The sequence below is a fragment of the Larimichthys crocea genome, chromosome XV (genome assembly GCF_000972845.2).
Source record: "Larimichthys crocea isolate SSNF chromosome XV, L_crocea_2.0, whole genome shotgun sequence".
NCBI classification, from domain to species: Eukaryota; Metazoa; Chordata; class Actinopteri; family Sciaenidae; genus Larimichthys; species Larimichthys crocea.
Window position 1 is genome coordinate 671592 of NC_040025.1, and position 24455 is coordinate 696046.

The window sequence follows — 24455 nt, forward strand, 5'->3', positions numbered from 1 at the left end:
AAAATATGAAGACAAACTTGGATTGACTAGTTTAAGCTCACTACTATTTTGTCAGGTGGATTATTTAACATAGGTGGCCTACCACACCCTGATAGTTTCATATTTTAGACATCCCCTCATTATGTCTTAAGGCAGATCAACTAAACATTATAAGAATGACTGGAATTTATGTCTCTGGATTTGTGTATGTTTCATGTCAGCAGCTGACGGCGGTGAAAGGTTAGTGATCTGTAGATAGTTTTCTGTTAAAAAGGCTGGAGGTTTTTCACATTTTAAATCCTTATAGCCTAATTTGTTCTTTTTCCGGGTGACTGGACACATTAAAAGATGACATTTGATTCTGTTTTATATTGTTTAAAAATAAAACTATGTCTGAACAAAGGCTGAACAACACATATTTTTATTAGCTTTTCAAAAAATTCCATGACTCTTTTCTAAGTGTGCACAGTTGTTAACACAAAATGTTTCTTCAGCTCCACTGTTCTCGCTGTATAACATTTGGCCTTTGGATAGCTGGTGTTCATTTCAAGCCCTGTTTATGAGACATCAGATTGGCCGGTATCTCTGTCATAAATAATGCAGCCTGTCAGTCACTGATATGTTTGATACACCTGGCTGCTTAGAGGATAACACAGGCATAACAAAGAATTAGGCGTATGGCCCTCATTGACAGTATCTCTGATACATTCTTTCTGAGTACATGTGCAAGAACAAGCGTGCTGAAGACTTAACACTAAAAGTGGACACAGCATTTAAATAAATCTTGCAGTTTTTCCTCCTACTAAAACTCCACACATGACTGTACAAGTGGAATCATCGGTAATGATTTTCTGATGATATCAGACAGACAAGCGGTGTGTGTGTGTGTTTTCACCACTGTTACATAACAACAATGATGGTGCGATGAGAAGAAAAGAGAACAGAGAATAGGATGAGAGCAAGAATGAGAGGAGGAGGGAACAGGCAGAGAACAGTGGAGCGGTGGAGAAAATGGTCTCCATTCAGACTCACAGTGGGACACAGAGTCCTGCTTACAACCACACACACAAAGACACAGTCAAGTACTGTACGTACAGCTGCTCACACAAGCATTCATAATACACAAACACACACGCTAGGAATGTGTTAATAATGGTGCTGTACATTTGAAACAGTATTCTTACAACTCATAATCTGAGTCAACATTACTGCCAATGTCTACATGCATGAGTAAAAAAAGAGACATGCAAATGTTTTAACTTTTTAAAGTTTGAATGATTAAAAAACAGATTAATTCCTGAGGAGAAAAAAAACATTATCTACCTTCATGATGACAGACAGGAAATGCCATGCATCATTGGGGAACAGCAGCTGGTTACCAGCAGTGTATCTGCCTTTTAACATCAATCTCTGCACCAGAATAATCATTTGAACAGTTTACTTCCTGTTTGTTACTTTGTTTGTTTCCTGTGATTGCAACATAAATTCTGGCCAAGTGAATGCTTTCATCTTTATCACATAAACTCACCACAAACAGGCATTTGTTTCCTCATGGGTTGTTGATGTTCCTCTTCTACATTTGTTGAGTTTGTTACTGCAGGTTATTCTGCTCACCACTAGATGGAGGTAGAACATAGATAAACTTTGCATATACAATGGAACCATAATGAAAATTCAATCCATAGTACACAAATAAGGCAAATTATGAGGAACACATTACATGACTTTCCAACATTATATGATGTGCAAATGTACAACTCTACAGATGGCCAAACATGCAGAAAATATTTGGCATTGTACTAAATTATTATCAGATAAAAAAACAGCATGGTGAAATAAGGACCCAGATCTCTGTTTAAAGTACCATTTTTACAAAAGAACAAACATAAAAATAATGCTCTGAAATAATAGAGTAGAAGTATAAAGTGGTATAAAATGGAAATTTGCAATCAATGTGCAAGTACCTCAAAATTTAAACTAAATGTACTTCGTTAAAACTGCAAAATGCTGGGCACAAAAGGGCATCAAAAGTAATAGTTTTAAATAGATTTTTTTATGTATTGGTACAACTAGAAATACTATGCATGTGCCCCTATCAATGCATGTATGTCATAACATCATTATTTTACTTTACTATTTGTTTGTTTGAGTGTTCCTTTCAAAGCATCACCCGGTGCTCATAAGTATTGAGTACCTTGCTCAAGGACACTTTCAACAGAACAGCAGCTTTGATCATCCTCTGAATACAAGATGACATTTGTAATAGTTGTAATGAGGTCTGGAACCAGGATACAGATACTGCTAAATCCAAACTTATAATCCAATAATGACGCCTTTAAGGCAAACATAATCATGGTATTCACAATCTACAGTCTTAAACAATGATGAGAGTACAGGATCACTCATGCACACACAAACATACGCAGCACACTTTTGAAGAGCCTGTAGGCAAGATCTAGCAGTGGGAGGTCTGTGATTTGATATTATTATATATAGGCCATCTACTGTACCCAGCAGGGAGGCGGTGCTGAGGAGAAACTTGTTATTCCAGATAAAGCAAGACTCATTTTACTTGCAGGGGGAATAAATCCTGCATAGGGATTCACAACAATCGATTGAGGCTGACAACACTGCTGCAGAACCACAAGCTTCAGTTGGGAAAGCCCACTGGGGGTTTGTCCACTTTAATACCACAGCGATGAAACAGATTAAAATATGCAGTATTAATGAAAGCAGCAGAGATTGTAATTACTGAGACATTTTTAGTTTAAAGTGCTAAGAAAAACTAAATTTCCTATCTGTCAAATAGGTCTTCCTCTGTAATGCTTGGAGATGCATATTCCCTTGTGCTTCTCTATTCTGTGGGGTCCCTCAAAGATCTATTTTGGGCCCCCTCATGTTTACTATACATGCTATCTCAGGGACAAATACCACATAGACATAACCTTGATTTCCATTGTGTGGATGACACCCAATTGTAGGTCCCGATAAGGCCTGACACGTCATGTCCTGTCTTTCTGAAATGTAAAATATTTTAAGCTGTAAATGCCTAACCTTTTACTTAGATCTGTGATTTGTTAACCCCCTATGAGCCTGATTGCTGGTTGACATTTGCTGGCAGGTCTGTACTAATGGTCCCTTTGTTTTTGAAAAGTGCTATGTAAGTTTTTATTATTATAATTTCTGTGAGTTGGATGAAACTTTAACTCACTCGTGCCACAGATATAAATAAAGTTTAACTTACATTGTAGCACAAAGACTGGAAAAACTGGAAAACAGCTGTTTGACTGTAAAAAAGAGAGTTCCCAAAAATGTTTAACTATCCCTTTAACAAACTGGATATGCCTCTGAAGATATTTGTAGAAAATTAAGGGAACAGGAAGAGGTAGACAGCAAGCAATTTCTGAGTATTAACTAATCTGACAAATAATCCAATTTCAGAAAATAATTACACAGTGGTGGTGCAAAACAACATAAAGCAAAAAGCAAATAAAAGAAGAACAGATATAGAAGCAATGTATCTGTCTCCTCATGTCAGCAAGCAGAACGTAGCAGTGGTACTGCTGATGCAGCTCGTCTTCATAACCACCAACACACACCGACTGCTTTCCAATTACTGGACTGAAGATAACTTGCAAGGACAGCAAGTTTCTGTTATCTTTTTTTTTCTCCTCTTAGCAAAGCAGACTGAAAATCATGCACTCTAATACCCAGATTGGACAGTAATGAAAGGTTTATCGGGGTGTTTTTTTCACAGATAATTAGTAAAATATGCTCATTGTTAATGAGCATATGCTGGTTGGTTGGCCGGGTTTCCTCCCTCCAGTTCTCAGTTGAGGTCTAAATGATGGTGGGGTGCTTTGAAGCTTTATGGTGCCAGTATGGTGTCCATCACCTCATTCACACTAACGTTCTTGATGAGAGGTCAGATGACTGTCTGTTTCAATGACTGGCATCAAAGACACAACTAGTTAACGGAACGGAAGATCGATCCTGAAAACACTCTTGTTCCAAAACTATGCAAGTCAGGTTACATTAATACATGAGAAATAATCTGCTTGACTGAATAACCCAGCAGTTTCAACCATTGTGTTGAAGCAAAATGAAAATGAGGGTCTGTAAAGTTTGCCACTTTTAAAGTACACATGTGTGAAAAAGTAGGTCTTGAGACACAGGTAAACAGGCAGTGTTGTTGTGCCCTCTTTACTTCATCTTGTCTCATGTTCTTTAGTTTGTCATTACATCTAAGAGTCCCCAGAAAACAGGTTTAAACTGGTGGAATTTATCTGTGGTTTGACAAGTACACTGTATACTTGTATATATCATTTTCATTATGAAACAACATCTCCATTAACTTTAGATGTACATACGCTGAAAAAGCTAACCAGAAATGATTTTACTGCTAAACTAATGCGAGGTTACCATATTCAAAGCACATTATGCACTCTCAGCTAATGCTAGTGTACTAGCTGGCTGTGGGCAGCTTCATGAAAATGAGGGAACTTTGCACTGATTTTTGCCTAGCTACACATATACAGTAACAACTCTATTCTGCTGACAGGATGGAATAAAATACAAGAAAAAAAAAATCCAGGTACTAAGGTAGAGGTGTCTTCAATACATGGGGCTTAATTAATTTCACTATCCAAAGAGCTACCAGCAAGGAGCTAACCATATTAACACTGCAGGGATGGTTGTAATACTACTGATAGTGGTATGTCACTTTATAATGAATTGGCCAAACCCCACCTGTATTTTGTATCGGGAGGGGGCTTGATGCAGGCCTTTGTGAGGGCCAACATGGGTGCTGCTTGTGTAGTGCTTTCTGCTTAATTATTCAATGAATGCCTTTTACCGCCTCTTCATATGCAGCAAAGGATGGCCTATTCATTAAAGATTCAAAGATCCATTCTACTATTCCAAATTGCAATTTCCACATTGGACTGGATCCTTAATAAGGGTGTAATTGAGTATAGAATGCAACAAAATAGTATGCGATGTAAATAGCTTCTGATTTGGACTATATAAAAGATTTTGCCAAAGTAGAAGATAATTTGGCATGGCACAGCAAGAAGTGATAAAATTAATGATGGCTGATGATGGCACAGAGTCATAACTTATTGAAACACTTTAATAGAACAGAGCCATCGTTAATGTTATTAATAACACCTGTGGTTTGCCTGATTTGCTGAGGAATTGACCCATTAAGAAACTTACACATGAATAATTGTTCCACTACAACATTTTGTATTTTTCAGTTTTATGTTTTCTGAATATCAAACAGTGCAGACAGTGCTGTGACATCTTTTACTTCGATTTTCCTACCTTGTCTGTCTGTCTGATTCTGTCACCGCTGAGCCAAGCTGCTTGTTTGCTAACTACACAAAGCCTCTTATGTTCTTTTTTTTTCTTATCTGCAAAACAAACCAGAAATACAAAATGCATCACTTCCTCTGCATAAGAGGATTTTCCTCATGAAAGGGGGAAAGTGTTCAAAACAACAGATGTAAGCAGAAGTACAGATGTCATCTGCTTATGGGCGTCAGTGAGTTAGTACAAGGAAACAGTTTCCGTTGGCTATCTGTGATAACACATTGTGAGCCTTTTATTGGCATCTATTTGGAATTTCTGGTATGAATGAAGATGTACAGTCTAAGAGATGTATTTCTGTGGCTGCCACTGCAGGATCATTGGCCATGAATGATTAAAAGACTGCATGATTTCAAATTCTCCCCTCGTGCTCCTAGCTGTATCTTTCCGATTACTGATTTAAAAATGTCACAAGACTGAGACAAGATGAAGGAATCTGAAATTTTCTTTTTCTTATTTAATCAAAAATTTAGTCTCAAATGACAACAAAGGGTATATAAGGATAAAGCTAAGGTTTATATAAGAATAATTATCCATTATCTTTTTTGAACGGCTTGATGATGAGTAGTGGTACACACGATTTCTCTTCATGTAGAACCATGTAAAACCTGGCAGTCATACATGACTTCGAATAACATCACGGGACCATAATCATTGTTGTCTTCATGAGACCTGCATTACTGTTATTGTTGTAATAGCACAATCACATTATTTGTGTGTCAGTATTAAACAGGAGCCTCTCTACTGGTACAATCCAAATGGCCAATCACCGGTGCTGATCCCTGAGTGGTAAGATCTATTCTACCTGCTGTAATTCTGTGTTTGCCCGTCTACAGTTCCTGCTCATAAATCATTCACTGAGCGTGGTTCTGCCACCGCAGACTGTATCGACATCTTGCAATGGACTATAAGACTTTAATCTGATGATGGTCAAAGTTTCACAAACAGCCACTGTCAAGAAAAAAAGACCAAGTTCAGAGAAATGAATTAGCCATGGGAGTTACAATATAATGGACTGTGGTTGTGTGTAAGATAAGCCTTTGCAGTCAAACTATTGAGGAATTACATGTAGAGAGAAACATGAATATGGTTATTATTAGAAATAGGGAATAGGTGGGAGCAGGGGCGGAGGTCCTACTCTGCTTCTTAGCTTTAATAATGAAACGAATCATCTGTTAATAGGCGGATATGACATAACGTCCCTGTCACTTGTACTGCAGAAACACATTTTTACCCATCAACTTCATATATGTATGTACTAAGAAACATGCTGTATAAGGGATTGTAGTTACATAACATTTTGGGACAGTATGATCCAGTGAATGTATGTAAAGTAAAGTAAGTAAAGTGTTTGTTTTAAAAAAAGTTTTTCTTTTTATTGGAATGTCTCAATAACTATTGAATGGATTACTGTGAAATTTGATACATTCATGGTCCCCAGATTCTTCAAGAATCATTTAGAAGGTGGTTGGGCTCCGTGCAGCCTTTCAGCACTTCATTACTGCTTATTTTGACACAGAAACGTCAGTAGAAGAAATCTCAACTCCAGCCCGCTCTTGCATTACTATATATGTTTCATGTAAAACATAATTCAAGGATATGAATAGCTACTTCAGGTTTACCTGCTAATTAGGTGTGAATTGACAGAAGAGAAGAAGAGGCGTATGAGAATAATATAATTTAAGAAGTAAGAGAATAAAAAATAGAGGTTTAAACAATTAGAGAGACTTTTACAGATTTTAGAAATCGATGTGATGAAATAAACAAAATAATCCACATATCTCGACAACTATAGTATTAGTCTGTCTTTCACGGTCCTTGCTAACACTTCAGCACACACTGTTGGGTGCAAGTAACTGACAAATTAAACTAAATGAAAATAATAAAAAGTGAAGATAATAAAAATTATTGTAATCATTATAAAACCATCAAGGGATCCGGGCTGTGTTAACTGCATCAGTGAATATGATGTGTGTGGATTCCTGGACTTTTTTTTTTAGAGCTGATATCTGACACTGAGAGAGAGAGAGAGAGAGGTGGGTAACCTGAAACTTACTGTACCTTGTTATCATGTGCACACTGCACATGGAGTCAGGTGATGCTCGGAGCTCCCACAACAGAAAGGAGATGAATTAATCATGATGAGAACGGCTGTATTCATGTCCTGCACACAGACGTACCATGAGGATAACTTCATTCAAGAGCTGAGTTGATTCAGTTGGATATTTGATTCAAACATAATCATCAGTAATTACCATTAAGATATAATTGGCAATAATGAAACTCATTAGATTTTTATTTGTATGGTACAAGTACACATTTTTGCCAACCCATTAGTCAATAAAATGTGTTAGACTTAGCTTTGAACAATAAAACAGGATTATTCTCATTTGATCATGAGAGGGACACTTCTACCAAACCAAATGAATGGTTCATGTTGGCTGTGATGGTTTATCGTATTCTGATCCCTATTGCCACATAGTTTCTAAATACGTAGCCTTCGACTGTCTCATCAGCTTTATTATTAGCACTGTTTTTTTTTCTTCTCTTGCCTGTATAATAGTGTGTGCATCTGTTGATGTGTTTGGCAAGTTGTGTTGACTTGCAAGTTGCATTTTATTGAATTTCATTCTGTGCAAGAAATGAATGGCAACAAAACCTCAGGTTACACAATGTGTGTACAAAACTTGGATCTATCTGTCCATAAAAATAAACATATGGTGAAGAGACATTTTAGGTGGGTGGTTACTGATATTGATGATTATATATGAATCAAATATCCAACCTAATCGACTTAATTTGGTTTCTGGCTGCAAAGCACTAAGACACCCAGATCATCCAGATATCTTTAAGCATATCTGAAATGCATCTCATTTTCTTACATAATATTTTTGGCAATGCATAAGGAGCCATGGTGAATGCTGCTCTGAATGCATCTCTCTGATCATCTAGTGTTTTCTCTCGCCTGCTCCTTCTGGTGTCCTGCAGTGGTGGCGGCAGAGAGCTGCAGAAAGGAGACTCTCTCTCTCTCTCTCTCTCCTCCAGGGCTACATCCCGTTATCTGGGCGGAGAGAGGGAGGGAGTATAGACGATATCCAGCACAGTGCCTCTCTGTTTCTCACCCACTACCCCTCTGAGCAGGAGCCGGCCAGTGAATCGAGACAGATATCCTGAAGAGAAGAGGGGAGGACCTATCAGAACAAAGCGGAATCATTTGCACATTTACTCCACACTCAGTGGAAACAGGATTGTATTTTGTTTTTTTCTCTTTTGGGCCTCTGCTTCCTGCTTCTTCGTCTTGTTGCACTACAGGAGCTCCATTGTGGCAGGAGTGAGGATCCCCTCCTTTTGTGTCGCTCTGCAGTTGTTTAATTCACACTCCAACTTCTGCCTCCTATTTCCCCCAAATAGGAGGTTTCATTTCTGTTTTTCCTGTTTCGGCCTAAACGGAATGAATGACAAAAACAAAGGAGGTTGATGTCCATAACTCTCCGACTCACCTCTTCTTCGCCTCGCCCAAGGAACGGAGACTCCATCTCCGGCAGAAGATGGAAAGCGGAGGCGGGACGGAGGGCTCGGACAGCGGGCAGGCGCAGCACGCGGTGGCCGGGCAGCAACAGCAAAACCCCCGACCCGAAACCGCAGAGCTCTCTGCGGCGCTGCCCGCTCAGACTCCGGGCGAGAAGAAGAAGATAAACCGGGCACCGTCCCCGGCCAGACCGAAGGATGTACCCGGGTGGTCGCTCACGAAGATCCGCGGAGGGATTGGGACCCCGACCCTGAGCGTCAAGCCGGGAGCAATTCACCTGGGCAGCCGCATTTCTAGGCGCAGCCCCGTGGGGAGTCTTGCTGCTAAAGACGGGAAAGCAGACAAGAGCGGTGTTGGCAAACCGGCCGGTAAATCCTCCTTCTCCGCCGCCGCGTTGTCCAAGACCTCAGCGACCAAGGTGGCCAAGAGCACCGGAGGGCGGAGGAAGGTGTCGGACGCCAGCATCGGATCCGATGATTTATCCAAGGATTCCGGCTGCGCCACCGGGAAACTCTCTCCGACCGACAGCAGCTCCGAGCTATCGGACTGCGCCTCTGAGGAAAACAAGCTCTCCACGGACGCCGTGAGCAGCGACGCGGAGTCGAGGAGCAGCCGGGGCGGAGGGCCGGACGGGGACAAGCCGGCCAGGGATGGCGCGTTGGCGGACAGAGCTAGCCAGCAAGCCACCGCAAAGACCACCTGCTCCTCCGCGGAGAAGGACTACAAGGACCGGCTCTCAGTGGGCGTGGAGACCGGGGAAGGGAGCATATCTCCCGGCGAGGAACGCTCGGTCACCTCGTTTGACAGCAGAGTGCCAGCCAGCACATCCCTGGCTTTCTCAGACCTCACAGAGGAGTTTATGGACGGCATGCAGGAGGAGTTTGTCCGGGAGATAGAAGAGCTGAGATCTGAGAATGATTACCTCAAAGTAAGTCTAGAATATTCTGTGTCTTTTAAATGTGTTAGAAGTTGTTTACCATGTTGTTTTAATCAGTTTGCCTCAAACAGACAAACTCTGCATCAGGGATCAAATAGGAGAAGTTTAAATGATCTAAAACAAACCCTCTCTCTGTCAGATGTATAGTGTTTTGTTCTCAAGTCTGTTGGGTTTGTTTACTAGTTCACTCTGACTTGTTTCCTGGTGTGTAGAGATGCTTTTGGACACCATCCAAGGCTACCCACTACAAGGATGATGATGATGTTATAAATAGAGAGTCTGCAGACCCAGTAGCACACAAGCAAAACATGCATTCCTGTAGCCTCGGGATGTGAAATTTGAAATACTGCTTGGCAAAATGTAGATGTAGTATTTTGGACAGATGGTGTCTCTTCCATTTGCCAATCTGCGTTGTCAGCTGTGTTTCTTCCAGCTCACATGATGGAGGTGATTGTATTCAGCAGCTTGCGGGGGTTGTCAGTTTCCAAAGCCTGCAGTGAAATGCTGCTAATCTACCACGGTGTTTGATAAGCATTGGTCTAACAGCGAGTTTAAGCATCCTTTGATTGTCCAGATGCTGTTTCAGAGTCTTCTCCATCCCGAGGAGTAAAACAATCAACCAAACATGCTGTCTATTTGAGCATTGAGACCAGTGGCAACACCAGTGCCACAGTTCTTATCTGTCAAACTGTCAAACAAAGCACCTTAAACAATAAGTAACACTAGTACCTGGACTCACAGTGGGATTGTGTGTCATCCCATTTTGACGCTGAAGGAATCTCTCAGCTCTCACAGGTGTGCAGGCCGTGAAATGTAATATACGTGGATCCATGCTGCCTTGAGAGTGATTGATTAGAAGACGGATCAATTAGCACTACACTGGCAGTAATTGTCAGATATTGATTGGGGAAGGTGATTGATCAGCAGAACGTAGAGGTACCAACCTGTCCTCTGCGACACTGTTTTGATTCTTGGTGGATCTTTACCTTGTAGATCATGGCTTCACACAGCTGAAGGATATTTTAATGCACATTTGCAGCACACCTGCTGCTCTATATCAGGGTGAATTGAAAAGCTTGGATTTTGGACTGTGCGTTGGGGAAAAACAAGCGATTTACTGACATCGTATAAACAGAAATAATCAGCAGTTGTCGTCCTAACCTGCTGTCTGTCTAAAATCTTGTTGGTTTGGCGATGAGTGATGGTCAGCCATCACGAAACAAAACATGTATGAGATATGATATAGATGCATGTCATTCTAGTAGGTGCACATTTGCAGCTGTGTCTGTGGGGAAGTCCAGAGCTGCTGTCTGAATATATAGGACAGCTTGTAACAGAGCTACCTTATTGGACCACCCCGAAGCCTCATGGGAGGGTGTGGGGTTGTGTCTGTTGTTGTAGCTGTGAGGAACACCTGGTTAGTAATCTGAAGATCAAAACAACGTGCTGAAATATCCGACTCCCCCTTCAGTCTGTCGCTCTGTGTCTGATTTCTGCAGGATTCAGATGTGAATCATACTCTCTATTTCTACCCCTAATGTTCTGCCATATGCTTCAGCCCCTCTGTGTTTGACTATAGCTTCATGTGGTGCATAATGATGTGCTGACTCTCTATTGGTGCAACTACTGTTTCACATTTGATAATTAGGAGCTCAAGACAACAAGCAGATGGTGAAATCTTTCTAATTCTGAATTTACATCACAGTTTACGTGTTTATGTTTGTACCTATTCATCTTCTTACTTTGCTACAGCCAGAACATAGCCTATTTATCATTAGGTGACATGCTAACAACAGTTTGATTGATTGTCTGTTGCATGCTACTATCCACACACACTTTGTTGAATCAGCTCTCCCACAGCAGGAACCCCAACAATTAATTAAATTATCATCCGGGTCCTCATGCTGCACCTCCATGATAAACAGCATGTAGGTCTATATTTCTGGCCTCATGTAAGAGCTGAATCTGACAGAGGCACAAAGATTGTACTTTCTGGGCTTAACTTTTAGGAATGTCTGTCCTGTGACTACAATTTAAGTTAATAGTTGAGCGTCTGTGCAGGTTAAGCTTGTATAGATGACTCTGCTTACATTATTCACATCATTTTGCATGTCAAAGAACTGCTTTAGTAGTGATTCACTATCAAATTGTATATGTGCCAATTCTGTGGCATTAAATCCTTACAATGCTGTCGTCATGTTATTCTCCTGTATTGGCAATTCTCTGAATCTTACAGTGAAAACACCCGTTTGATGAGCTTATATTAAATACTTTATACTCACGCTGAATTTAAGGATTTCCTTCTGTGATATCACAAGATACAACGTTTTTGAAGATGTAGTACATGTGCCAGACAGACACATGATGACAGCTTTAATGTTTCTTGTCTCATGCTCAGTAATCTCGTGGCACTGCCTGGTTAAATAATCATGAAACACATGAATCTGCTGGCCCATATCCGATGCAGCAACTAGTCTTCAAAGGAATAGTTTGGAACTTTGTGAAATGCATGTATTTGCTTTCTTGCCAAGAGTTAGATGAGAAGATTGATACCACTTTCACATCTGTATGATAAAGCTGCAGGCAGTAGCCCGGTTATCAATCTTCCTATTTAACTCTTGGAAAAAAGTGTATTTCTATCACTAAATAGAATGTACAACTTAAATTTAGAGTAAAAATAATTAAATTCTGTCTAAACACTGCAACACACTGTACTACAAAGTGTTGTTTCAAATGTCAGACAACTACCGCTGGTCTGGTTAATGTCTTGAAGCACACAGGCATGACTGTGTATGTATTACAGGATCTAATTTGATAGTATATGTTCTATTTTAGTTCATAGCTGCAGAAACATGATGGAAAGGTACACAGATGCTGATATGTCGCCCAGTCCCATCACAGCAGATGTGCACAAGCTCTAATTTCTAATAAATCGACCAGTCTCGCTCTCTGAAATCTGACATCTGATTGGTTGGTTCAGTCTCCTGACTGGCTGGTTGCTGGCATGACAGAAACCAGAAAAGCAGGTCAGTGGACCACCTCTTTCTCTTCGTCTCTCGCCACATTAACTTGTGATTCCCCTGTTTCGTGTCCTCACATTCTCACACTCTGCTGACATGTTTCATCTCCCTCCCTGTCTAGATTTCTTTCATGCTGTTTTTCCCATCCCTGTTTTTTCAGTCTTCCCCTTTCCCTTTGCTGCTTTCTTTCTTTCTCTTTCCTTTTCTTCTGTTTTTCCATCTCGGTGTGTCTTTTCCTCTCTTTCTTTCCTTCACTTTACTTCCGTGTCCTTCCTTTCCTTTCCTTCTCTTTAGGTTAGGTCATTTTCTTTGCCTTCCCCTCTCTTTCTTCCTCTTCTTCTTTCCTTTTTATTTCTTTCATTTCCTTCAATCATCCTCTCTCCTCTCTATTCTAGTCGTCAGTGTCGTCGTGCAGACAGCTTCTAGCTGCAGTCTATTTTAGCTTGATCAACAAATCTCCTTCATTACACACACACACACACACACACACACACACACACACACACAGATTTTGCAGAGTGACACACATGACCGTAATCGGTAACATGCTTACGATACATACTTTCAAATAAATTGTTTATACTGCAGGTAGTAACAGTGTAGACACACTCATCCACACACACATCCCCAGAGCTCATTGTTGCTACACTGAGCTCTGCAGATGCTGACCCACATTCTCCACTATAGTAAATTATGACAGGAATACTACTACTACAGCTGCTCGTATTCCTTGTACTTATTATGCTTACACATCATACTGTACACACATACACACACACACACCCACACAGATGTTTGCCAACATCCACATTACACACTCTTGGAAGCGCACCGTTGTGTAACACCCCGTTTGCTGTCCCAAAAAGCTCACAGTGACCCAGACTTCTAATGGGGTGTGGTTCTTTTGAGTGCACACACACACTCACACACACACGCGAGACCTTTAAAACAATCACAGGGATGATGCAACTCATGCAGTCAGGCTGAAATGAATAATTCTGCTCTAATAAGTCAGCGAGGAGGATAACATCTCCGCTGTAAATTAGCACGTGTACAGGCTTTTTTAGGGTTAATTAAACGTTTTGAAAACGTTTGTTTAGATATTTCTACTTGATATTTTTTAGAGTGTAGGAATTTCCTTTCCTTGTGCGCTCAGTTTCCCCGCAGGGACCGTTAAGAGTCTCCTCCAAGGTAATCTAATAACCTGACCCTGATCTTTCACCTCCCATGTACTGCCTCCTGGTTGGGAGAGAGCGAGAAAGGAGAATCAATACAGTGTCACATGACATTTCTGCTCTTTACAACATGTAGATCTCTGTTCTGATGACCCCTTTTCATCTCACCTAACCGTTCAGTTTAAGAAGAGACTCATTGTTGTAATGGTGATCCTCATAATGAGGATAATGGAGACAAAGATTTGGTGGCCGAGTAGTGATTGATGGGATGGATTACGATCATAACACGGTTGTTGGAGGACTATTTTTTGATGATGATGATGATGATGATGAGGATTGTCTTGGATTTATGACAAAGATGCTGAAAGCTATAATGGCTCCTATTAAACATTAAAGCATTCTCTTTATGATCCACTTACGTGCCTATAATGCTGTTGGTACTTTGAGTTACGGACATGCTCAGGTAGAAGTCTCCTGCCGCAAAATGACTCTCTGTTCTTCGCTGTGTCCAGGATGAGATGGAGGAGCTGAGGTCTGAGATGCTGGAGATGAGGGACATGTACATGGAGGAAGATGTCTACCAGCTGCAGGAACTACGGCAACAGCTGGAGCAGGTACGACTGTGGGTGGACAGACCGACTCAATGAAGTTCATTTTCTGTGATTTCTTAGTTTTGGAACTTTAAATGCATAAAACAGGCAGAGGCTGCAAAATGTTTTAAACAGGCAAGTAAGATAGTGGAAAATTAAATATCCGGATGTTTGAACAAGAGAGGTGCATTACAAAACCAAGTGCATCACGGCCATTGAAATCTGTTTTACGTGTTTGTCTAGTGCATGTTTTCTCTCGTGTTTTAATGGCTGCTGAGGGCACAGTAAAAGGAGGCTAAGTAGCAAAGATGCCTTAGGCAGATGACATACTCCCACGGCTTTTTGTTTCTCAGGCAAACAAGACCTGCCGCATCCTGCAGTACCGACTGAGGAAAGCAGAGCGGCGTTCTCTCCGCGTAGCCCAAACGGGACAGGTGGATGGAGAACTGATACGAACGCTGGAGCAAGACGTCAAAGTAAGTGTTCGCGTGCTCGAGCGAGGCTTTGTGAGAAAGCTCTGCGTGGAATATGAGGAGGTTCTGAAAGCGTGGAGCTTGAGATTATCGGTGTTCATGCAATACATATAGTATAATATATGAAAAGTAGGAAGGAGGAAGTGACATATTTGAAATAAGATGTCACAGTGTGGATGTATTCTAGTTTATTGATAAATTGATAAAACGAGCTCTTAGGTAACAGCATACACAAAGAAAAAAGCTAGAAAGCTAAAAATTCAACCATGCATTTACATTTTTTATTCTTCTGTTTAGTTTTATGAAAATAAAGTTAATTTGACCAGTTCATCAAAACCTGTGGGGGTCCTTCAGCAACAGACTGCTACTCCCACCATCTTATCCAACATTTCATACCTCACCTTTTTACAGAACATAGTTACAGAACATAACAAATACTGAGAGTATCACACCATGAATACTGAAATTATTCCTGACTGTGAGCCTGCTGTGCTCCTAGTTAGAAAGCTAGAAGAAATAATTGGTCTGTTTTGGTGGTTACATGAACCGACTTAAATATGGCTTGTTGTTGTTCCACATTGTGTTTTAATTGATGGTGTTTATGTATTTGGAGACAGGTCTTATGACCCATTTTCTTCACACTGTTGAAGTCACGAGACCGTGGTGAAGTCAGGCTTCCTCTAATGTGTTTTAAAGGAATTTCCCTGCTTAAAATGTCTACAGTATGGGCTGACTGTCACACTCAACGCCACATTAGGACATTAGGTCAACAGTCCAGTCAATCCAATTTCACACACATGCACAGAACACATACAATAAATGTACACATAGATCTCTTTTACAAGCGTCCTTCACTGTATGCACACACACCAGTCATCCCAGTCACTTCAGGAATCTCTGATGAAGGCCAGTTGTACACAAACACACTGAGGGTAAATCCTCTGTGTCTGCTTTTTGTCACGCTGACCCTGCTCTATGGATGCACTTTGTCAAATTCACAGCGTTCCTCCAACATTTTCCATGTGATAGAGGATACAATGAGGCCTTTATACCCTGAGAGAGAGAGAGAGAGTGTGAGAGTGAGACTGTGATATCACTCTCCGAGGACTTTCTGCCGGCTGTTGCTGTCTGTCTCTCAGCTCCTGTCTCACCATCTGGCTGTTTTGGAAGACAGAAGGAAGGAAGGAAGGAAGGAAGGAAGGAGGGAGGGAGGGAAAAAAAGGATGAGCGTACGTCCTGTGTCTATGGGGGTGTGGGAGTTCGAAAGGGGAAAAAAAGGGGGATTGGTCAGAGTTTGAAAATTCAAATCAGCCAATCGGAGAGGCAGATGTAGAAAAAAAAAACTCAAGAGAGAGAAACGCAAGAAAGACAGAAACAAAAATAGAGTAGGGGAAAACAAGGGATCCAAGAAGGATTAATTGATTTGAATGGACGTCTGACTTGAATTTCAATCTTTAGTAGCCAGTGGTCCCACTGGGATAAAGAGTGAGGTCAGAAATGATGGAGAAAAGACTTAAGAAAAAAAGTGATGTCCACATCTGTTGTCTGAATTAGTGACAAGGGATCCATGAACACAAGATAGTGAACAAATAAACACACTGCAGCGAGACAAACCTGACCTCCCTCACATCACATGGCTGATTGTGTCCTGTCTTGCCGCCAGGGCCAAAGACTCAGACGGCAGGTCAAGTTACACCATGCTGTGTTTGCTGTGTGTGTGTGTGTGTGTGTGTGTGTGTGTGTGTGTGCGCATGCATTAAGCCTATGCTAAGCTTCTCTTTTGTCAGCCGCTCACAGTCACTCCTCCATTTATTCTGGTAGCTTTATCATTAGCTTATAAAAACACCCCCCCTGCCTCTGTGACTCAACACACTGATTCAGCTCTACTGGAAAATTACTAATAAAATAAAAAAAGACAGTGTCAGTGACAATGGGTATAAGTAATGAGTCTGAATTTCCTTAGTATTAATACTAAGAACAGTATATTTCTGATTTGGGGGAAAGTTTTTTGCTTGGCTTTTAAATTATTAAAACATGTCAACATGGTATTTATTGTGGCGCTAAATAGTAGTGTGAGTCATTTGAGTTGAGCCCACTGTTGGGAAGGCTCAATCCAGTTTTGTCTACAACATAAACAACTACCATCATCAGACTGAAAAGACTACATTACAGTAGTAGTCCTCCCTAAGATCGTTAAGCCAGTGCTGTCCAACCTGGGGACAAGGCTTCTTAGGAGGAATCTATATAAGATGATAATATGAGGGGAGAGATCATTGAGTGAGTTGCTGATTATTCTGATTATTCAAGAGTCGCTCTCAGGAAGTGAAAAACAAAGAGTATTCCTCTCATATCAGACAAATGTTATAGATGTTTTTTTGTACAATTATATAATGTTTCTCACTGTTAGTATGTAAAGTGCCATCCAGTGAGTGAGTGTTGCACTTGCATGGTTCAACTTGACCTTGACTTGTTGAGCCGCTCTGCACTGAGCTGCTTTACAAAAGAAATTGGCTTAACTACTGTTGATGCTTTAAAGCTCTGATTTGATGACTCACTCACTCACATGCAAATGCAAACACACGCAGACTTAAACTGGAATACCCATGCAAACTCTCTCACACCCTGTTTTCTCTCACTCAGGCTTTGACTGTCTGTCTCTCTGTTCATGTGACTTTTAGATCTCCTCCAGGGAGAAAATAAGTGTTTGCATGAACACGTTTGTCACATAAATATCTTGTGATAGCGCCTTCCTTATGTGTGTCACATGCTCATCTCTGTGTTGTTTTACACAGCATGTGTGTGCCGGCTTGAATGAAACTTTTGCAGGGGTTCAGCTGGGTTACGGCCGTCAGAATCTCCATGAGAATATATCTGACATCATATCCTGTCCTACTCACACACTGCTCTCATTCCCACCGGCTACAGACATCTGGACACACACACACACAGAGGAAATAGTTGTTAGGATTCTCATGATGTCAACGCAGCAGTTGTCACCATATTTCCAGAGAGAATCAGTTCTGCATTTATCTTTAAAGGCCGACTAAACCCTAACACTTCCACAAAAGACAGGCTTTTATGTCCAGGTGTTGGATGAGAAGCTCGACATCAGTTTCATCTCTGTGGCTTCAGTATGAAGAGTGATCCACGATGTGTTGAGCTTAGCTAGTTGGTGGTTGCCCAAATAAGGAGAGACCTCAGACCAGAACAACAGTGACTGTAAACTAGGACTACACGTGGCACCACAGCCTGTGCCATTAGTAATGTAAACACTATATATACACAGTAAATCTAAATATTTGACACTGTTACAAAAGTCTCTTCACATTGTTCTCTCTGTTTTCTTCACCCACGCTCATTTATATTTGTCACATCTTCCTTCCCTCTCTCGCTCCTGTTTGTCATTCATTCAGGTTTCCACAGTACTACTTCCTCTAGATACATTAACTGTTGCTACTGCAAAGTGTAGATGATATTATGGACTTCATGACTGCGCTCAAGAGTCACCATCCCCCTCTTAATCCCTCACAGACACATATAATATATACCGCCATAGTTGTGAGGACCCTAATTGAGCTAATACATTCATCAGCCTTAAACCTAACCTTCACAACTATATGTATATAAGTCTGAACATTCAAAGGAGTCAAGGCACTTTGAAGAAGTGCTCAGTGTCCCAAAAAAAAATGTCCTCACTGTCAAGGTCTTGAACTAGAACTGGTCCTCACAAAGATAGAAGCACGAGAGCAGACACGCACACACTCATTAGATTAGAGCTGGGAAGCAGCAGCAGTATCCGGTACATTTATCTAAACAGGGCCAGCTCCCAGCCTCATCTCCATATGTTGTGTGTGTGTGTGTGGGTGTGTGTGTGTGTGTGTGTGTGTGAGTGTGGAGGGAGAGGCCGAGCTAAAATTGGATTCAGTTTAGTTGTTGTACTTTGTGAGCGTCAGTGAAGTGTTCCTCTTGCATCTCTCACACACATCCCAACCCCCGCTCCTGAACCATGTGTCATGCACACACTGTGGGAACAAATTATTATAATTTCTTCTGCTGTATTTATTGATTTTTTTTTCTTTTACCATAATAGTCTCCACTGCTTTTTTTAGTGCACCACCAAACTTATGAGTTACTATTCAAAGCCCCAGTATTATAGTTAGTTACTTTAGTTTAGTACAGCATTATAAATAAAAATATACCTTTGCTTTTTTTTATACTTGAGACGATTCTGACTACTGATAACTGTCCCGATGTGAACTCAATGGATGGGTTTCAGCTCAAATACAACAAATAAAACTGGATTTTTAATTGCTGATCGATAAAGTGCTAATCGATTTGTCCATCCACAGAAAATTGACAGTTTGACAATCAATGAATTATTAAAGTTTTTAGAAAAAGTGCAAAAACATTGGCTAGCTCCAGCTTCTTGCTGTTTTACTCTGTTTAACTGAATTTTAAATATCTTTTTGTTTTGCAACAAATCAAGCAAAGACAAAGTCGTCACCACATCGCCTCAAGTGCTGCTGCAACCACTAGTACTACAGCTGTGATACCAAGTTCGTACCTACACTACTGGATAGATGCTTATATGTATGCATGGACAGGATGATGGTTGGTGATACTGGAAATGAGATCACTCTTTCAAATGACATGCAAAGGACTGTGGGAAATCATCACATTCCATCACCCTCTGTCACTTCGCTCTCACTCTCTTACTCTCTCTCTCTCTCTCGTCTCTCTTTATCCAAAGATAGATGAAGAGAAACACAGTCTGTACTGGAACAGCTGTCTCGCCACTGGCTCTCTCTCTCTCTTGTTCACACATAATGGTTTTATATATAGACGTGAAGCAGATTACTTGTGATGTAACACTGTCTAAATGGGTGCTGAGAGGCCAGAATGTTGGACGAATGTCAACAAGGTCAACGGCATCAACACTAAACCTCAACAGCAGGGCTGCTTCACAGCCTCCCGCAATTCCCTGGAGCAGACTTGAATAAAATATGTAAATAACTGACAACTTTGAATATTGAAAGCACATAATCATAAACTGTGATCTACATAAGGGATAGGAAAATTTAGGTTGTACCTGCCTATACCGTACAAACCATAAATATCATGGCTGGATATGAAATGATGACCGCACTCCTGCTAAATCAGCAGTGATGGACTGATGCAACATGAGGCCTTTGCAGGAAATCCATAGTGTAGGCGTACATTGAGAGGGTTAACAAGTAGAGAACTAAAAGTGTTTGTCATTTGTTATTTCCTAAGCAGAAACTTGTCAAGGTATCTCTTTAGTTAACCACCACTCTCTGCCAAGCACAATCAGAAGCGGTAATTCATCATTCTCAGATGTAGAACAATGGAGGAGGTTACAGAAGCTGATGTGCAAAGTAGCTATATTGAGTTTGGGTATACAAATGAAAACATAATTATACATTTTATAATCCATTATAATGCATTATAATGCATGTTATGTAGATAAGAGACCCCTACATCTTACACACTGGACCTTTTTAAGTGAAATATATGAATATTTGACATTTTGCTAATTTCTCATTTGTTCGTTTATAATTGATTGAGTTGAATGTGACAGTATAAAGCAGTGACAGTATAAAGAATGGACGGTGTATCCGTGATATCACCCATAGGTTCCTGAACTGCCATGTTGGCAATCCTGCCTCTGCTAACTCCCGGCTAATCTAAAAATTGGCAAAGATGTGGATCATTGGTGGACCTGTGGCGGAACTGCAGTTTTTAGCACGTCCACATTGGCTTCACTTCACAGACATGGAGGAAACAGAAAGTGCATGTCTGAAACCAGATGAAGACGGAGCAGCAGTATATTTTGGTTCTGTAGTCACTGAAGAACCATTGGTGGTGGTGTTATGAAAGCCCTTAACAGTCTGCAGCTACGAGCTGATGCTGCAGTACTCTTCTCTATGATAAACTGAGCAGTAGGCAGTCGATAATTCTACAAGGAGACACACTTTGTTTCTTAGCTCATTATAAAAACAATAAAGTCACCTTTAAGGTTGGCCGCAAGACCCCTGATGCTTTTAAGTTTGAGTGGAGTCCCATTAACGCCACAGCCTGTAATTTGATAAACAACATGCAGGACTAAGACCCTGTAGAGTGCTGACGTAACAGATGGAAAGAGTGTTTCTGTCAGACTTACATCAGTATAAATGGTTATGTTCGCATTTTTATTGACAACAGAATGGCTGCACGAAGCTAAAACACTCTGAGATCGACAAAAAAAACAAAGTGAAAGAGCATCCATAAGTAAAATTGTGGTTCTTGGTATATTTGAAAAAACAATACCGGGGTGAACTGACTCGATGCTTTCAGCCACAAATTACATTTTAAAATAACAAAGGACTTGGCTGCTGAGCTTGTTTTTTGAAGTGGGCAAAGCCAAGGCGGTGTAATAAATTAATTTAACACAGTGTGGCTCTGTGTTTGTTACTGTCCCCTCATAGCATGAAGGTCTGATTTCAAAAGGCTGACTGATGCCTTTCTCTGGTTTTCATGTTTCCTCCCACACCAGAAGACATGAATGTTTTAGTAGGTGTTAGAAGGTCTTCTGTCATCGCCCTGGGGCAGGACTGCAGTTGTCCTCAGGTTTTGTACTGTTGCCACCCACTGCTTCTAAACAGAACAGGTTGAATATAGAAGGGAACTTTCTTTACAGGAAGAAATAAAGTGTACTTTATGTTACAGGAATGCTCTGACATTTTAGGAAATATGCTTGTTCATTGGCTTGCCAGCTGTTGGATTCAGTTTAACCTCTGTACGTTCATTAGAGACATTAATTGAAGTAGCCTAGCCTAGCTTATCTCAAGCAGGAAGAAGGAAAAACTGCTAGCCAAAGAGGAAAAAGAAACCTTAGAAGACTTCCACATTGCTGTTCAGTACAAGTTGTTTCTTGTTAACTAGTTAACTATATTAAGTGTGTGGTGTTTCTTGCTAGCTAGTAAACTAGTGACCAAAATGTCAGGAATGAGCTTTGCTAACGATTTCCCTCTGCCTCCAGTGTTTGCTCTAAGCCAGTGGTTCTTAACCTTGTTGGAGGTACCGAACCCCACCAGTTTCATATGCTCATTCACCGAACCCTTCTTTAGTAAAAAATAAAATATGATTTTTTTACTGGTGCACAAAATGAACCGTGCATTAACATCACCTTGTTCGACAAAAAACCAACACAGTGCATGAACTCACAACAACTTACCTCAGTGTGACTTCTGCTGTTGCCTTTGAGAGACCAGTTCAGATATGCGTGGCTTCACTTTGGCAAGTGCCAGTCTCATGTCATTTTCACAGCAAAGTCTGTTCCTTTTCTTAGTTTTTATGTCCAGCATCCTCGAAAACGATTGCTCACAAAGATATGTTGTAACAAATGGTATAAAAAATTCCAGGGCGGAGGCTCCACCGAACCCCTGAGACCGACTCACCAAACCCCTAGGGTTCGATCGAACCCAGATTAAGAACCACTGTTCTAAGCTAAGCTAAACACATCACATTGCTACCTCTGGACTGTAAAGATGCTTTCAGACTTTGAACAGTTACAACCAGTGTTGTTTAAAATATAAACATATACACAATAAAAAGGGAGCAACATCAACTTCTCTCATTGGATCAATAAGCAATGTCTATGGTATTAGTAAGCTAAGCTTTCTATCTTGCTAACCTGCCCACTCAAAATAAAGAACATTGAAATTATCGGACACCACACTTAGCAGATTTTTATAACATATCATCTTCCCCAAGATACACACATATGTTTGCACTTCTGTCTTCTTGTGAGGACCTTTTGACTGAGCCACTAGCCGTAAATCTAAATCTAAACTTAATTCTAAAACGGCCTTTTGAGGAAGTGTGGATTAGATGAGATGTCCTCTTTTTTTAAAGTTCAGAGTTAAGCCTTTAAAAGACAAATAGAAGCACACACAGCTGTTGTGTTTCCATCCAACGACTTCCCTCCCTATAGATTTTATCAGGGAGGTTTTGCATACAGCCAAGTGTGTGTGTAGTCAAAGTTCAGACAGGCTGGATAACAGCAGGAACAAGAATCTAGTTGTTGAACGCAATAAAACACACAACCACACACAGTATACACGAAAGTTATCCATTTGATGACTAACTGCCACTTGTTGAATGATATTACCGTTTGCCCTGTGGCCAAACAGTGTGTATTGTGTGTGAGCAAAGGAACATAAGAAACTCTGGCTCTCCCTGCCTTTTTCCTACTCCCTCAAGTCCATACGCTCTCTGTCGCACACACACACACACACACACATTCACACATGCTCTTTCCACCAGCTCGACAGCACCCTGACTGAATGCTAATTACATCCTATAGCTCTGTTGCTGGGTAAAACCACAGCTTCAATGGCGTTAAATTCCTTCACGTTTCCCTTTAACATGGAAGAACAATAGATCATTTATTAGGAGTCAAACTGACAAAGGAGTGTTGAAGAGGAGAGTGTTATAGAGTTGAGGAGAGGAGGAGGAAAAGAGAGAGGAGGAGAAGATAAAGATCCATAAACCCACAGTGATGAAAACATCCCATTACTTTAAGACGTTTTTCTTTTTCAAATATTGATGCAGCAATCAAAATTTAGCACACTGTGTTAATCAATCATCTTTTCTGTCCGATTCAATCCACATAAAGCCCCGCAAGCGTTCAGCCAATACACATTAAGAGCTCCTCTTTGTTTTCATACACAACCGCTGATGTTGAATTCTGCTTGAAAGAGACCGAGACAGAAGGAGCAAACTGATACACTAAAGATGTCCTTTTGCTTAAAGAGCTAATGTGCAAGATCCAGCTATCTTCATATAACAGTTCTCACTGTTTACGCATGGGGACTTCGAACATCTTCGTTTGATTGTATGTTGATGAAATCGATGTCTGCATCTATTTAAAGCCCCAAGGAGCTTGTACCATCACAAAACAAGTGGCTGTAATTAACAAAGAACATCTATTGAGTTGTTGTTCAGTCGATACGGAAGCGGAAGTTATAGCAATCATGTTATTCAGAAAGATTAAAGAAACATGCTGGTCAAAGTCATTTTCATAAGTGGATTTTAATTAAATGGCTAAATGCATCATGGTAATTGTTTCCGACTAGAACAACACAAACATCCTCTGATCTGACGCCACAAACAACATTTGTCCGTGCCTTCCCAAACCATTACAAACCACTGTTCCAAAAATAATGAATTTGTTCTACACATACTGCCAAAATGCTGCACCGTCAACATTTGTATTTACTACAGTGTTAGCATTATGGAGATGCATGTTTTGATGAGCAAGCAGAGAGGCCTTTATGAACTGGATAATAACAGAGTAGCAAAATCGTATTTTATTGTAAAT

The 24455-nt window shown here is 40.6% G+C and overlaps 1 protein-coding gene across 2 annotated transcripts in view; it reads left to right on the forward strand.

Annotated features, from left to right (window-relative positions):
• Positions 1 to 8495: 8495 nt before the first annotated feature.
• mtcl2 (microtubule crosslinking factor 2) overlaps positions 8496 to 24455 on the forward strand; it is a 93366-nt gene continuing 77406 nt past the window's right edge. For both annotated transcript variants that reach the window (XM_027288334.1, XM_027288335.1), the window contains exons 1-3: positions 8496 to 9806; positions 14523 to 14624; positions 14954 to 15076. In XM_027288334.1, coding sequence (XP_027144135.1) covers positions 8805 to 9806; positions 14523 to 14624; positions 14954 to 15076 — 1227 coding nt within the window. In that variant the 5' untranslated portion in view covers positions 8496 to 8804. The remainder of the gene's footprint in view (positions 9807 to 14522; positions 14625 to 14953; positions 15077 to 24455) is intronic.